The 16,535-nt window shown below is 41.5% G+C and overlaps 1 protein-coding gene across 4 annotated transcripts in view; it reads left to right on the top strand.

Moving 5' to 3' along the window:
* The window catches only part of mob2a (MOB kinase activator 2a), a 41,054-nt gene that overhangs the window by 15,567 nt on the left and 8,952 nt on the right, over positions 1-16,535 (top strand). Inside the window, exon 1 of one of the 4 annotated variants that reach the window (XM_061283326.1) lies at positions 12,630-12,855. The exons of the other annotated variants lie outside the window; for them this stretch is intronic. Within the exon in view, the coding sequence (XP_061139310.1) occupies positions 12,740-12,855 (116 nt within the window). The 5' untranslated portion in view covers positions 12,630-12,739. Of the gene's footprint in view, positions 1-12,629; positions 12,856-16,535 lie in introns of those variants that run through there. 4 annotated transcript variants of the gene reach the window in all.

Here is a 16,535-nt window from a genome sequence, read left to right as displayed (position 1 = left end):
CTGGACTAACTTGTTAGGGGAGATGATTTTGGTTGGGCTTGTTGGCAGTTAGTGCCTCTGGTTCCCCTCTCTTGTGGTTCTGTGCTGAGCCAGTTACAGGTCATAACTGCTGTAAAAAAGTCTAAATATAAGGTGTTAGTTCTCTGTGGAGCTTTTTGACGATGGTGAGATTGTAGCACATATCACACCACAGCTGGATTAGATAAAGTGTCGTAGTGATTTGCAACTTTGATTCACTTCACCTTGTTCAACTCTTGGAGTGCGTTCGCGTGTGTGTGTTTGTCTGTGTGCACTGTACTGTATAACCCTTAATGAAAGAAACACACAGACGTCTAGTGAAGGGAGGGTTTGTTCCTGAAGTGTGTTTTCCATCCGTCGTGATGAAGGTGAGGGAGGAACCTGGACTGTGTGCTCATGTCTCTAAGCCTCATTAAGCCAAAATGAGCCGGCAGGTCTTTTTTTAGCAAATTTTCCTCTCTATTCCATTAGTTAATCAAATAGTGTCACCGTAACAATATGTGGCATGATTTGTCTATTTTTTTTGTCCTCATTGACCTCAGTGCAAGGACATAGACTTCCATCTACTCATCCCTTGTGTTTAAACGTTCAACAGTGGCATTGTGTAGCAATGCTACGGCAATTGGGCTGGTTGGGGAGTCGTATTGATGCGCATTTCTGAGGCGCTTCAAAGGAACCGACGGATTGAAGAACGGACGTGAAGTCGAGGAAAAAATCCATGATTTGTGTTCTTTAAAATTGAGTTTAATGCTGAATTAAACACACTACCGTCTCTCTCGCTTGATGTGAGGATGGACTTCTGCTGCCAAAAGTGACGTTGCGCCCGAAGGATACGTCACAGCAAGTAAACAAATTTGATTTATCGGTTCTTTTTTGAGCCGAGCAGCTCCGTGGTGAATGGACCTCCCAACCAGTATTTGGCTTGCAAGGCTAGGCATTGCGTGGAGTACACACTGCCTGCCAGCACTCCGGCTAAAATAACAAATGCATTTCATTTAAATTTTCAGCCTCCATTCAGGATTTGGGCAATCCGGTTTGGACTAAGACAGGCTTACTGCTGAGACAATGAATTCAACAGCTGGCTGGATATCGACTCAATTTCAGTTGAGATGCATATCCAATAATGAGCTTCGGTTCTGCTTGCCAAGAAAGTTTGGAATGGTACACCTTGTTCTGGCTTGCATTACCACTGCAGGATGTGTCGGTTGCAAGTGCTGTGTCAGCTCCTAAAGTAGTGTGACAACAGGAAAACCGTTACAATAAAATGGCCCATGACAAAAATAAATTTGACACCCTCTGTGTTAAAAAGTAAGAGATGGCAAGCCTCACTCTGCTTAAAATGACAGATGTGACCTTTTGCCCATGATGATGGTCATGTTGACCTGCGACTCTCTCAGTAAAGTAAGACTTGTGATACCTAAGTGTATTCTTTTGATTTATTATTCTGTCAATGGTAGTTGTCGCTTCTAGCACTGATCTTAAAAAAAGAATCAAAATAGAAGGTAGTTTGATAGTATGTTCTTTGCTGATTAAGTTGGGCATTTTTAATGAATTAAGTGAGGCTGCCAGTGTAGTTTGAGCTTTTTGGGTTAGTTCAACATCATGTGTAAGGCTCATCATAGGATCCCAGTAATCCCTTGTCACTCTCACAAGGTTGCTTTTCAAGTTGGTCTGGTCTTATTTGGCAGTCTCCTCAACATTTTTCTATGACGATAGTTTCTATGCAAAACCGTTTTCAGTGTTTTGTGAAATCCTGTGAGAAACAGTTCCTTACATAACATCAGCAAGTTTGCTTTGTGTCGATTGTTTGCTCGATGTTTAGCCTATTTCCTTGTCTTCTTATCATGTTCCACCCAAACAATCGGGGCATGTGGCTCACAATCAACGAACTTGAATTTAGCGCCCTCGCACTGAGCGTATTTCAGTTAACTTGTGTTGGGGCACCTGCCAAGGTTTGTTTGTTGAATTAATTGAAGGAATTATACATCTGCAAGATTTTGCAAAAGGTCTTTGTTGGGCTCATACCTGAATGAAATCTCCACACGGTGACCTACCCCAAATAGATTTATTTGACAGCTGCCTTGCTACACAATACACTAATCCTTACCTCGAGTAGAATGACATTCATGGAATAGAGCGCATCAAGAAGGTCTGTCAGCGTTCACTGACTGTCCTCTTCCTTCATCCGTTGTCTTGTCACTGCAGCGTGCCGACCTCATACAAGGACAGTTGCACAACACTTTCCACAGTGTTTACTTGCATTCAACAGCAGCTTCATCTTGCTGGCTCATGAGAAGCTGAAAGTGATGACCTTGCACTTACCTCAACTCTCCATTTAGCGGTAGTTAAACGCAGTGTAGTGCTTTATTTTTCATCCACATTGTTTGCAACGAAAGAACGTGTTATGTGTTGTGCTTAGGTTTGTCATGGTAATGACTATATTCATCGTTCGATGAATAAAATGGAAATTATAGTTTTTTTTTCTTTGGACTCGCATCGTCAGTCACACGCATGTTTTTTACATTATGTGCCTTGAGGCATCGAGTGGAAAAGGGTTTTCTTGTTTTGCCTGTTACTGATTGGCATCGATTAGCTATCTATCGCTAGCTTTATTCATAAAGTTAATCATTTAAAAAATACAAACAGCTTTTGGCATTTATATTGGTGTTGTTTTTAATCTAAAATAGTTATTGTTCTCCAGTGCAAATGTTCAATATTCTTAAATTGAAGTTGCTCTTCAAACAATGTATACTTTAATTATATTTGCGCTAATATCACTGGCATTCGTGTCATCATTGTTTCTGGGAAAATATATCGGCATAAATAAATGATCGTAACAAGCCTTATTGTGCTTGAGGAAAAAAAAAAGGTTATACCTGTGCCTACCAGACATTTAGATGGCCTTTCAGGATGAAAGCGCCTCCCAAATGTCAGGTGAAGTGGGTGTTGGAATTGCTGCAGCACCTCGCAGCCTCTCTGCTCCCTCTCGGGACAAGAGGGCCTTTTCAAGGGAGACAGGAAGCCTTTAGGCGCCTCGCTTTGTGTTTATTGAGGTTGTCTCAGGAGAGTGAAAGGAAAGGGTGGTGTGGTTGTGCAGCCTGGAGAAGGTGTTGTTGAGTAGGTGTGTCCACCACACAATTTCTTGCACAGTGGTGTAATTTTCCTCTGTGCTGCAGTGCCAGCCTCATATGTTTTCATAATCGTCCATTATGCTACTGTAACTGGATACTAGACTGAAAAAGACAAAAAGATTTCAACCTTGATCTGTGAGTTTTAGGCAAATGAGCAACACGAACATTGCTAGCTGTGATGATGATGATGCAGTATGAGGCGCAATTGTTGTGCATTGCTGACGCAGGCATCTTCCAGATGATGTATGTATTTATTAAAATAGCATGCGTACTTCCAGGCAGAGCAGATACATTGAACATGGACACTCACTTCACAACACCCTGTTGTCCACTCAGTTCTTCTCCCACAGTGTTTCGGCATGACATAACATGCTGATGAGGAATTTCAAACACAGCCACTGGCTGATAATTTGCTAACTCTGGAGACAAGACACTTCAGTAACAATTCTCCAGCAACACATTCCTCAACGAGATCATTTATTTACTCGCGCAGTCTGCTTTGAGACTTTCCATGAAATATTTTCAAAAGTAACAACGTAGATTTGTCAGAATAATGTTGGCTTCGTGCTCGTTCTCTCCAAGATCATCAACCCCTCACAGAATGTGGAAATAGTTGAATAAGTGGGTGTAATATTTTATTAGGACTGAATTATCATTCAGTACAGTGCATTCTTGGGTTATGAACTCAATTCATTCAATGACCGGTGATCGTGTTTGTAACCCGAAACATTCCTGAACTGACGAAAGGTTTCCCATTGAAATGAAGCGAAATGCAAATGAATCCATTCCAGCACCTTACTTGCCTTTTGTGCTGAGCCTAGTGAACACAATCGTTCGTAACCAGCGATTCCTATGTACTTATGGCCATTTGACTAATTATCCTACATAGAGTAATTAACAATCACTTAATTGACTCTGTCTCGATGTTTTGAACTGGTGTTTCCATGCCTGATGGCAATGTAATGTGTAGAATTCTACCGCCCGCAGGAGGTCTGTTAATGAATAGCTCAACTTCCCTATAATGAGCATCTTTTTGCTCCCATTATTATTATTTTTTCGGTAAGTAGTCGAGTCCATCGACGGTGGCTCCCCTGCTTCCATCCATTTGGTGCTCTCTATCTTGCTTCAGCTGCTGTAATAGATGAATCCATTATCAACTCTCGACACTTCTTCCACATCAGGTGATAATAGACCATTGTACCGATCCCCAGTGCCTTGGACCCAATCCTAATTCTATTCTAGATCACCTCGATCCATATCCAATACTGTCAGCCAATCAGATATGTTTCAAAGGATTCTTAGGAGAGAACATCAGAGTTGAAAAGGAGATGACCTTAAAAAAGAGCGAGAGGTAGATTCAAAATGTTGGCAAATCTTAAATCAGACATTCCAGTGCATAAGGGGCTCTCATCATTTTGAGATGTACTGATTTGACCCTTCCATATGTTTATCTGCTACCAAAGGAGTTTGCATGCTTTTATGTTATAGTTGTATGTATTTTTTCCCCCCATACCCTTGAGTATAATGTGTCTGGCATGTTCTCAAGTTTCCTCAATGATAGCTGAAAGGCCCGCATTGACATCTGGAGCTTTCACTGTCGCAACTATCCCAAGCCGAAACTGAGATGTTTTTACCCAGTTTTTGTGTTTACAAGAGTTGACACCCATATTCTTTATCCAAACATTTGTTTTCCTTTTGTCACAGTTACAGCACAGGGTCATGCGATGGCTGTTGCCTTGTCTCGAAATCCATCTGCTTTCAAACTTTTACTGACTGAGATATGAACAATTTGAAATCAAACAATGGCGTCAAAATAATTAGCAGGGTTTGTAATTGCCTAAAGATGTCATAAGACGCCAGGAAAGCACCACTTTTGTCCAAACAAAGCTCCTCAACTCACTTCAAATAGTGCTGAAAATATTCTGTGCACAAGAACTGCACATTTACATTACCAGTTTGTGTTTTGGATTACTAAATCTATTGGCCACCTTTTGGTCACATGCCTGCTCTTCACTTCTTTGTCCAAACGTTCTTGGGCGTGACCACTTCCCAGCCCTCAAATCTGTTCCAGTCTTGGTGAAACCCAGACAATGGCCCAGTTTCCTCTCCAGTCAGGAGATGGCTAGATCTCGTCTAGTCATCTTTGCTCAGGCGGCCCTGTCGTTTATTTCTTTATTTTTCCATTGTGAGCTGGGCAAAAGGATACTCGCACCGCCGAGATAAAAGCAGTACAAAGAGAATTTTTTTTGCTGGAGTCTGAAATTATGTAGCTGACATCTGAAAACAACCCTGCACCGTTTAATTTCCCTATTGCCATATATCTGAAAAGCTTGCTGGAAAAAAAGATATCAATGAGCATCTTCCGCCCGCTAATTTCCAACCATGAGTCACAAATCATCAAACCGGTTGATACATTTGTTCCATTTCAGCCATATCAGAAACATCAGCAAGTGACTCTGGAATTTCCCGTGTGGGACAAATAAAGGCAAATAGTTCATCTAATCTTAACCCGAACATATGTTACAGTTTAAGGGAAATTCCATTCAATAACACAGTCCCTTCATTGTACTAGTATTATTTAGTCTGTTGTGTATGCATTTAAAAAAATATGAAATGGTATTAGGAATCTGATCGTATTCGTCATAAGCTTTAGCCAAGGACATTTTCTTTCTTCCATACGGTCTGGTTCAGCAGACTTGTCTGGTGAAATAACCATTTCAAGTTGAGTATGTACCTTAGTGAGAGGTTAAGACCATTTTCTTGGAAAAGGGAGTCCCCCAAACCTCTCCTTTCATCCTTAACCACCCCTGTGTTGTTACTGTGTGAATGTGAGGGCCTGGGAGAGTGCAGACTCCAGTTATGTAACATCCCTCAAAACACAACGAGCACACTAATGTGATGTGACTCGGGCATCTAAGGATCTTGTCAGTGATTTGCAAATCATTGTCATGTCTGCTGACCCGATGACGTCTGTGTTGTAGCTTCTGACTTCCACGCCCTTGCGTGTCATGCAGACTATTTTTACTTATTTAATTGTCCATGCATGGATCGGCTTGACTCTTATCACATGCTCATTGAAGTGAAATGTCTCTTAAATAGTCACGTTTCCATTGTTGGAGGTAAATTTTAGTCATATCCTGGGGCGTCTTGTTTGTGTATTAGTTGCGTCTGGGAATGGGTTAAGTATTAACATTCCCTTCTGGCCTTGCTCCATGCCTAAATGCCTTCACTTTGGAGTTAATGAGCTGCATCCAGGGGGGCACAGCCATACTGGAGTAAACACAACTCTACGCAAACTTTTCTGATTAGCGCTTTTGTTTTTTTTAGTAGCAACTCGATGCGAGTTTAAACCAAACTGGCATTGCTTTATGCATTTGTAAGTTTTGGTCAATCTCAGTGGCTGTGAAAAGAGAGCTCTGTTCATTCCCAAGCCCTTATGCCTTGTACCATCGTGCTCCACCTCACACGCACTTCCTGTGCAAACATGGGCGCTACCCAAAATGCTTTTTCTCCACCACCTCCTCTTTGCTTCCTGACTCCATCCTGTAGTTCATGAGGATCTTTCACCGCGCGCACTCGTGCCAACTGCTGTGCCCCAGTGCAAACTGTGGCATGTTTGACGACAACCCAGCCGCCATTTTTAGTTTCCATTGATGCCATGAACTCTGCTTCAAAGTGCAAAATGCTCCCTATGCTCCCCTCTTTTCAGAGTTCTGCCATAGTCCTTCCCACAGCAGCAGATTTAAAAATTATTTCTGGAGAAAAAACTAATCTCAAAACAGACTCTGTAGTAATTTTAAAAGGATTTTTGGGACACCTGCACCTGCCTACCTATGGGCCTCCGAGAACCAGGAAGCTGTTCTTGCTCGTTTATCCCCAATCAAAAGAACAGTGTGCACTCCCATTTCTCGACAGCAGGCGTCAGCATTGCTCCCACACCTAATTTGTCAGTGACTGGATCGCGCCAGAAAAGGTTATTCCTCACCATTGCAATCCACATTTGCCTTGTAAACATCTGGAAGTGAAATCTCAAGGCTATGTTTTGCGTTTGTTAAGAAATGTTCTGAACTTTATCAGCACTGGCCAATGAAGACAGATTAGCATATGTCAGGTTTCTGTGTGCCAAGGTCATGCAGTCTTCCTATGAAATTCTGCATTCTTTCCACTTTTTGACGGATTGTCTGTGTTCTGGGGCACCTTTTTAATTACGATAAAATACAAGACTTTGATTTTTAATTTTAAATCAAAGGTAGAGTAGAATTTGTCCATCCAGTTATGTACTGCTTTTCCAGATTAGGTTGTGGGAAAGACCTGGTACACACATTAGGATGGAGATAGACAGACATTTTCAACCATTTACTTTGCTTTTGGCGTTTTGCAGAGCCACATACTGGCTCCCCTGTAAACATCTGGGAAGTGCACTAGAGGTCACCAACCCGAGGTCACCACCTCTCCTCCAACTTGACCGCTATCTGTGTTTGTTACATGACAGCCGATGTTTATCTTTTCAATTTGACGACAGATAAATTAGACCGGCCAGGTGGGCAATTGTGGGATACATCGAGACTCGCCCGGTTAAGGAATGTGGAAAGGAAGAACGGGTGTGTGTCCAGGGCATGCTGAGACAACTCCCACATTGAGTTTCTCCTCATCCCCCTGCAATCTGTCATTATATTTACTGTCAGCTTTGTCCACTCAATGTTTCACTCCCTTCAGTCAACTATGGTACTGGAGTTAATAGTAATTTCCTCTTTCTCTCTTCCCTTTTCCTTTCTTACATTTAATAATTTTATATATTGTATTTCTCATCTTCTGTCTTTTCATTTTGCTAAATGTCCCAGTTCATGGTCTAGTGTTGGGGGAGCCCGGTGCGGTGCTGTTTGACTAAAGCTGATGCCAGAAATTCTCTCGCTAGACTTTCATATCCCCAAATCAAAACTAGTTGAAGTCATTTTATTTATATATTTTTCAATGATTATCCTAGCTAGATGTCAAACAAGATAAGTCATATACTGTAAGACATTTTGCTTTTGGTGCTGGCTACTCCTTGTCTCGATGATGAGGGAGCCATGACATGTGTCAGCATGCAGCCCTTCCCTACCTACAGGAATGCAGCGCAAAGAAATGAAGCCAGGGATGAAACGGTGCACAGACGGTGAGGCCCAAAGGTGGGGAGGACTGATTTGATTTGCTGAAAGGAAAATTGGAGTGTCATGTTTTTTTCCCCTCACCTAATGCCTGATTAATGTTCACTGCTGTTTTGTGTACTACTTAGTGCCTGGAGCAGAGGTGTGAACGTGTTGGTATGATCGTTTCTCAGTGCTTTTTTTACTCTCAGACGTTATGACTCTACTGCTCCCCTTAATCGTACCCTCAGAATGATACCTAAACTCTCTAAAGAATACTCCATATTCAATTTGAAATACAGTACAATGCAGTAGCACACACATTTTACTCCAGAAGTAGTTAACAGGAAAATACTTTGAGCATTGATCTTCATGCATATGAACATTACAGAGCCCTTCTTGCAAATTACCTGGTTTCGCTTGGATTAGCACGGAACCAAAAACCGCTGCAAATATACGTACATATATATAACATATTTCATGCCCTTGCTGACCTTTTGAGAGGCCCATAGAAAATCCAGGGGCTCTAAAGACCTTCAGTGTGCAGTGTTTTCTCTGGCTAAGACCTTGCCTAAACACACTACACACACCCAAAATGCAGACCCAAGGGAGCCATGGGGGAAGCATGCATGCTTTGGCTGAAATAAGAAGTCACATTTTAAATTGTTTGTGTTTGTTATTGAGCAACATTTCACAATATCTGCGCCATACTTTCCAGTGCAGTTTGAAACGTGTTACATATACTGTATTTGAATGTATGGAAAGTTTCACACATGTAGTTTAAATATCCTCTTAATGGTCTTCGTAAATGCTCCTGATATTTGTGATTGGCTGGACATGGTAGCTGCTTAGATGTCATTATGTCCCAAGGTGTATTTGTTGCAAAAATGGCCTGAGTCCAGTGTGGTTGTTTCCATGAGGTGGTTTGACCACTTTCATACCTAACCTGTTGAGCCACCCAGTCATCTCTCTTAACAGAAGTTGGAGTGCATTTACTGTATAGTGGTGATGTTTATTTAAAAAAGAACGAAAACAAAACCATTTCATGTCCTTAGCTATTTAATTGTCATGTGTCAATCGTTCTATCCTGTCTCACTGGATCGACCAAAGTTTTGCCAGAGTTAACATTCCAAGGCGGTGTATTCATTTCAAAACGCACGTCTTAACTGTGGTGTTTTGACGTCAACGATTTGAATTGCTCACATTGTTTTCCACTGCAGCCTGTTTGCCTTGTACTGTAGTCCATCAGGCAGAGCAATCATTTTTGGTGTTTTGCATGCAGTATTTGAAGCTCAATGCCATCATCTGTTGCAAAGGGTCGGATCTCGTCTTTTGCATAAACTGATTTTGTTCTTGTTGTCGTTTTAAACCGTGCACTGGTTTTCTGCTAAATTTCCAGTACCCAATGTTTCATTTTTCTTTATGATGTCATTATTCTCTCAATATTTTGACTGCAATTTTTTATCCTGTCTCAATTTTCCCTGCTGATTAGACTGTTTTGTCAATGTCTGCCTTGTCCAGTCATTCCTTTCAGCACACATGCTTGTTCTATTTCAGGATGCATGAGAGGAAGCAGGTATACATCATACAATATACAGTAACATCTGGTCTGGGTAGAATGGGTGGCGAATGTGTGATGCCATGTCTCGTCTGGACTGAGGAAAGGAAGGTAATTGTGTGACTTGGGCCAAAAAAAAAAAAAAAAAAAGTGTTTGCCTGACAATGGAATGTGGGTGTAAGTTTCCATCCACGTCAGATGTTGCGTAAGACTTTGCAGAGGGGTCCAAATGTGTAGTTCTATAGCACCATTCATGTCGGCACTTCCACTTTTAGCCTCCAGCCAACAAAACCTGAGATGGGACATGCAACAGAATGAGTCATGGCTCCCTGTAAATATATCATCTATTTGTTCAAGCAAAAACAATTCCAGATTTCAAGAGAAAAATACCTTGGCTCAACAAACGCTGGTAAACACGGATCAAATAATTCATTCATTTATATTCTGAACCGCTTATCCTCATGAAGGTTGCAGGCGTGTTGGAGCAGTTTGTTCCGACATTTCAGAATAATATTATATATAATAAAATAAGAATTTTCTGAATAATACTGCTCAGGCAATAGAGCGGGTTGTTCGAAGCCACCTCTGCCCAAGACACTTCACACACTTTGCCTCGGGGACTACAGATGAAAAATAGCCCTCTGGCTAATTTAGGTCCACTTACAGAAATGGTCATTTATGTACACAGTCCCTGTCAAACAAATTATTATTGAATTATTTATGAACAAAATAAAATAATGAGTCAGTCCACTGTTCGGGGCTAACACTTCATGGGTTGTGCAGCTCCACCCAGCAATGCCACCCTACCCTTACCCAATCTGGTAAGCAGGAAGAGAGCCAGTCATGCAGGATGACGGTGCAACGAAGCACCTGTCACTCCCATTGTCCCTTTGATTTTGTTTCAAATAGTGTCATTGGCCCACATGGGGCTTTTACTGTATATACAAACATGCACCGCCTCAGACATGCCGACAGTAATTATGCTCAACTGACATGTTTGCAAATAGTGCATCCACCCTCACGATCTCTTTTATCTCCTGAACTTCCTGTACCACCCACATACTTGGGAGTGCACATACTAGCTTGTAAGATCCCAAGGATTAGCGCGTCTTTGTCTGGGTCCGCTTTTCCCTGATTTACGCCAAAATTTCACCATAAATTTTGTCCGAGAAGTTGACAAAAACAATAAGACGAAGTAATGGTCGAGGAGAACGGGATGTCAAGACAGCAATCAGGCAGTAATACTATCTACATTAAATGTATTATTTTCCTATTTGAACAGATGATTGATATAGCTGTAATGTCAGAATAGCCGTCACGCGTGCTGTTGCGTGTTAGAAGTTCCGCCTCCGCATCCTCATTCATCCAATCACAGATTTAATTAATTGACATGGTGAAAGAAGTCAAGATCATGTCACGTAGGCACATCTGTTAGCCTGCTTCCACTGTGTATCCAGAAAAACAGTGACACAACCTGGAAATATACATACCTAGCCTCTGTCTGTTGATTGCGCCACAGCGCCAGTAAACAACATAAGACAATTCTGAAACTAACATACTTTGACAACTACTGTCCAAAGAGGCATTTTGAGTGGACTGCACATTATTTTCTGTCAATTAAATCCACAGTCCGTTGGTTCCAAGTCCATTATATCAAAGTTCCAATGATAATTAATGAGACATTAAGGAGTTTGATTAAATAACTATCTAATTCCCATCCCTTCTTTAGAACTTATCAATGGGTTTGTGGTGGATGCAACTTATGAAGAAATAGTTAGGTTACCTCAATTAAAAAAAAAGTCTGTAAATTAAATACTTAAATAATTTTGTATACATTCTCAAACATGCACAGAAAACAAAAAATATTCAAAGTAATTCACCATTTGCTCTCATTCAGGCTTTGTTTGAGTACCTTTCTGGTTTTTCAGTGTTGACATGCTCGAACACGCCTGACTTCTAATCATCCTGTCACTGTGGGACTCCAGGTGAACTTCACAAACAGGAGAAATTTCACTAAAGTCTCACATGTATAGTTAGTTCACTCTAGTTCACACACCACTAATAGTGACACATTTGAAACCACTTATCATGAGCATTGCTTTTTCAGACATGTTATTTATATCCTTGCTCACGACAAGGTTGCTTTACTGTGTTATTTTAGGAGCTTAGTGGGACATTAGTCCTTCAATGTCACTGGCACTGGAATTAGGAGTCACCATGTGCAATCATAACTCGTTGCATTTGGCTTGTAGTTTTTGTTAACATTTGTGAAATTATTCCAGCAACGCTACTATTTATATATTTATTCATTTACTTGTTTATTTGTTTGATTATGATCCTCTTTTACAGCGTTACTACTTGTTGATGTATTGCAGGGGTGTAAAACTCATTTTTTTCACGAGCCGCATTGTAGCTTCTTTCGGAGGACCATTATGACTGTCAACCCAAATCAATGTATGAGCACCTCATAATATATACAGTAAAAGGTACAAAACAAACTGACAACTCGTTTTCAAATCATATGAATAAAACTGGTCAAATATTTAAACAACAACAACAAAAAAGATATTATTAAAAGTGAAGACAATTTGCAATCTAGTAATGACACGAATTTGCGGGCCACAGAAAATGATGCGGCGGGCCGTATTTGGCCCCCGGTCCTTAGTTTTGACACTAGTGATGTATTGTAACAACACTAATCGAGCAAGAAGCCTGAGCAACGTCCACGTGGGCAGGCTCAGAAGTCACTAGCGCACGCCTACCGAGCGCGTTGCTCTTCTCTGATTGAACCAAGGTCATGGGAGGAGGCTGGCTTTGCCCCAAACGTTTTGGAGTTTATGGAGTTGCGCTCCGTGAGTTTCACTGAACTACGGACCCGTCCACACAGCAGCTTCCCGAAATGAGCCATGGTCGGTGAATGTTGCTCTTTATCTGGGGATAAAACGGACATGCACTCCCAGAGAAACTCTAAAAACGGGCTAAGTTGCAAAATGGTGCTTCAAGCGGTCGGAAAAGTTCTGAGGTAAAAATGATGGTTGTAACTTCTCCTTTACTTCATACTGCTCATCTGCTGCATTCACTGTACTTCACTAACCACATGGGGATTTTCTTGCATAGTCGAATTTGCAACTTGTGTAACTACAAGTGTATTAGTGCGTTACTCCGCGGCGCATCAGCCAGCTGCTCACTCACATTGGTTCGGTAGTCTTTGACTCTGCATAAACTGCAGAAACCAATTGATATGGAAGCGCAATTGTTGCAATATTGAACGAATATGCGAGTTAAAGAGTCACCGTTTAACTTGCAAGAGCGCAGCTTCAGGAGTTGCTCATGCAAATGACTTCACTGACAGAAAAGTTGTTTTCGGTGCGACCTGTCCCGGTTTCGATCAGCGTGTTATAAATGTCTCCACCTGACCTGTGGAACAATTGATAAATGAATAATTTCATAGGCAGAAATCAGATCGAAATGAAACAGAAAGAACATATGACCCAGATCTGTATTCTAATGTCATTCAAGGGACACGCACCTACTGTAAAGCAAAGTCCACCTGCTAACCCACTTTACACTTTTCTATTTAGCCTGGTTGTGTTTTATGTGAACCATGTCAAATTGTATATTTGGGCTCCTCCATGACAGAGGCTGTTTTGCTAATTGTTTGGTCAATTTTACACACCTACCAGCAGCAGCAGACCGTACTTTTCAATCTGCTGACTATGAAGATGTAAAGTGCAATACAGTGGTAGCTTCCAAGTCTTTTTAGCAATGGGAACGAACAGATCTTAATGTGTCACTGGATGGCTTTTCTGCAGTCATATAGTCTAGTAATAGTTTTACAAAGTTGGTAAGGATCCAGGAGCTCACGCCATAATTGAATTACAACTAATTAGAGGTTATTTGGCTTTTTACTATATTACATCTCCAAACCAAACTCAATCACTCAGTTTACAAGGTTGCATAGTTTTAGGATTGTATGTGAATCTGTTTTTTTGTTTGTTTTTGTTTTTTTGCAGCTCTTGTTTTTCCCTCCTTTGTGGATTGCTTTTTTTTTGGCAAAATGGGAAACCCTGAAGCATGTTCGTTATGTTTTACTGCGTACTAAACTAATTTATGTCAACACCCTTGTGTGACTTTGATTTAGTTTCTCCAGTCTGACGTAATCAATTTGTGTGTCTGAGCAAAGCTTCCCACAAACACCTTCCTTGTGCCAGGCGCTTAACAACAGTGATGGATTAACACACACACACGCACACTTTCTTGTCACACACTAGTGTTGTGATGTTGATGAGGTTCTATTATCGTAATAGCAAGGGGGCCCTTGGATGCTTTGGCGCCACTTGAGCCACTGAATGGGATTTAGCACAGGATGACGAGTGGAAGCAGCATTTGGCGGAGTGGTGTTGGGACAGTAGAAATTGTTGAATTGGAACAGTGTGTGCACATTTAGGCTTGTTCCCTGGCTGCAATTCTCATGTAGTGATTTACAGTAGTGGCTGACACCCCCCAATGATGCTCCTGATTAAGTAGAGGCAGCTGCTGTGCTTTCTATGTTTGCCCGTGCTGCTTATCTCATTCCAACAGAACTAAAACTGATGAGGTCATCTTGAAATAGATGCTTTTGAGTCTTCACGTAAAGTTTGGCAAAAGCTTTGACAGACCAACAGAGCTTGAACGTGCTCGCTTGGGCTGTTTTTAGCCCCGTAATGGCTGCTGTGGTTTTTCTTTGCAGAGACCAAGCTGGTCTCAACGGTCTGTGGTTGTTTCAGGGAAGAGAGCAGTTTTGTATGCTCAATTTGGGTCCTGAAATACTTCCAGGAGTCTGGTTTAGAGGAAATGGATCCTCCTGACAGATGCTGCTCTCCGCTCATGAGAAGGTCCTGTTAAGGGTGATGAAACGTGATTAAACTTTTTGAAGCCCACCCCCATGAAGAAGCAAGTACCTGCAAATATTTTGCCTGCATCATTACAACACTATAGCGCTGAGTCAGGGTTGGTTGGTGACTTTTGGTATACAGGCTGTATCTCTAAAGGTGTGCATATCTCCAATAAAAGACAGTTTGATTCATATCTCGATACATGGCCTATATGATTCAAGAATGATGTGATTTGATCACAGTAAGGACACTCTCAAAACACATGACCTATGTTTATGATATGATCTGTTGGCGTGGACATGTCTTGAGGTCTGTTGTGATGCAGCTTGTCATGTGCAGAACACAGCTGTTGTGACCAGCTGGGTGGCTTGTGAAAAGGGGGGGGGGGGGGCAGGAAATATTGAAGCAATAATGATGTGCTTGTTTCACGACTTGAAACCACAGGCGTCGATTTGCTCGACACAGTCGGTACGTTCAAATCCAACTATTTATTCCAGCTTGCTCTGTTCTCTTTCACAGCCTCCTCTGAGCCTGTTTTTGACTGAAACAGATTAAATAATGTGAATCCAGAAAATGCACATCTTTAAACTTCTCATTTCAAAGACGTTTTAAGAAATAATATTCTTACTACTGGTTGCTTGATTAGTTGATGAAAGTTATTGCCTTTAAAAAGAAGACGAATCTCAATCGCAACATCTGATACATGTCGACAAAGAACAAACAGTTTTGCACCATAAATTGTGTTTCTTCATAACGTGCAATCGCCCACGATTGAAACAGAATATCTATTACATTATATTCAGTCGGTCAAACCCAATATTTGAATTTGAACATCCTGTAAGCTGGGCACTTGTGACTAAAGATGACTGGTGGGCAGGGGGTCATGCTGCTGCTAGCGAAAGTGAAAGGGGGCAAGATAGTGGCTAACAGATGGAGTTGAACAGCTGTCAGGTCAGACATTCCACAGCTCTGTCTGCAACGACCTACATGTCACCCAACGATACAAACCCGATGTCCTTATTGCCGATAAACACCAGCATGTCTGCTTCCTTCACCACCTTTTCTGAGCAAAAAATTGCACATAGGATCTTTACATGACCCTAGTATGTTTCCACACCAGGTTTTCTTGACTTGTGAGAGTTGATGGGTCCCTTCTGGCGGCAGACAGTCCATTCTCCATATGCAGAGTTCTGGTTTTGGTCTTGTGGGCTGCCCAGATCTGGTGAGACGAAACGGGCATCTGCTGCCTTTTATGGCAAAGACTTGCCTTACCAAGAACAGGCAAAGCTGTGTGTGTAGTGAGGGCAGACATGCACGTATGAGGGGAGGAGGAATTCTGCTATTGAGGGGGTTTTATTTATCCTAAAATAAACTAACAGCTCCAGAAATTCACCTCCCCTCACCACACAAATCCTCACTAAACGCAGAGGAGGTGTTTGTGTGGAAAATGATGAAACAAGCGGCAGGAAATAGCTTGGTGAACATAATGTTTTCTAAAGGAAAGGAGTGGAGAGGGGGAGGGCAAACGAAGATTTGTGAGGAACCTATTTCCAAAAACTTTGTAATGTGAGGCTGACTTTATCTGGAGATGAAGCGCTTTGCTCTGCTTAAGCCACAAGATGCAACATGAAGACCAATGACGCAAGGGTCTATAAATGTGTTAGTACCGCTGTGTAGCTTTCGCTTACTTTGTATATTTAGGAATAAAAAAAGGAAGCAGGAATAGAAAAAGGGTATGCACTCGAGAGAGGCATTGCTATTATTTAAACCAAAATGAGTCTGATCAGAAGTGAAAGAGTGGGATTGTCAGGTAGTTGCCATGAGATGA

This window comes from Syngnathus typhle, linkage group LG7 (assembly GCF_033458585.1).
Source record: "Syngnathus typhle isolate RoL2023-S1 ecotype Sweden linkage group LG7, RoL_Styp_1.0, whole genome shotgun sequence".
Taxonomy (NCBI): domain Eukaryota; kingdom Metazoa; phylum Chordata; class Actinopteri; order Syngnathiformes; family Syngnathidae; genus Syngnathus; species Syngnathus typhle.
The sequence above is the reverse complement of the archived record's forward strand: the minus strand, read 5'-3'. Positions and strand labels throughout refer to the sequence as shown.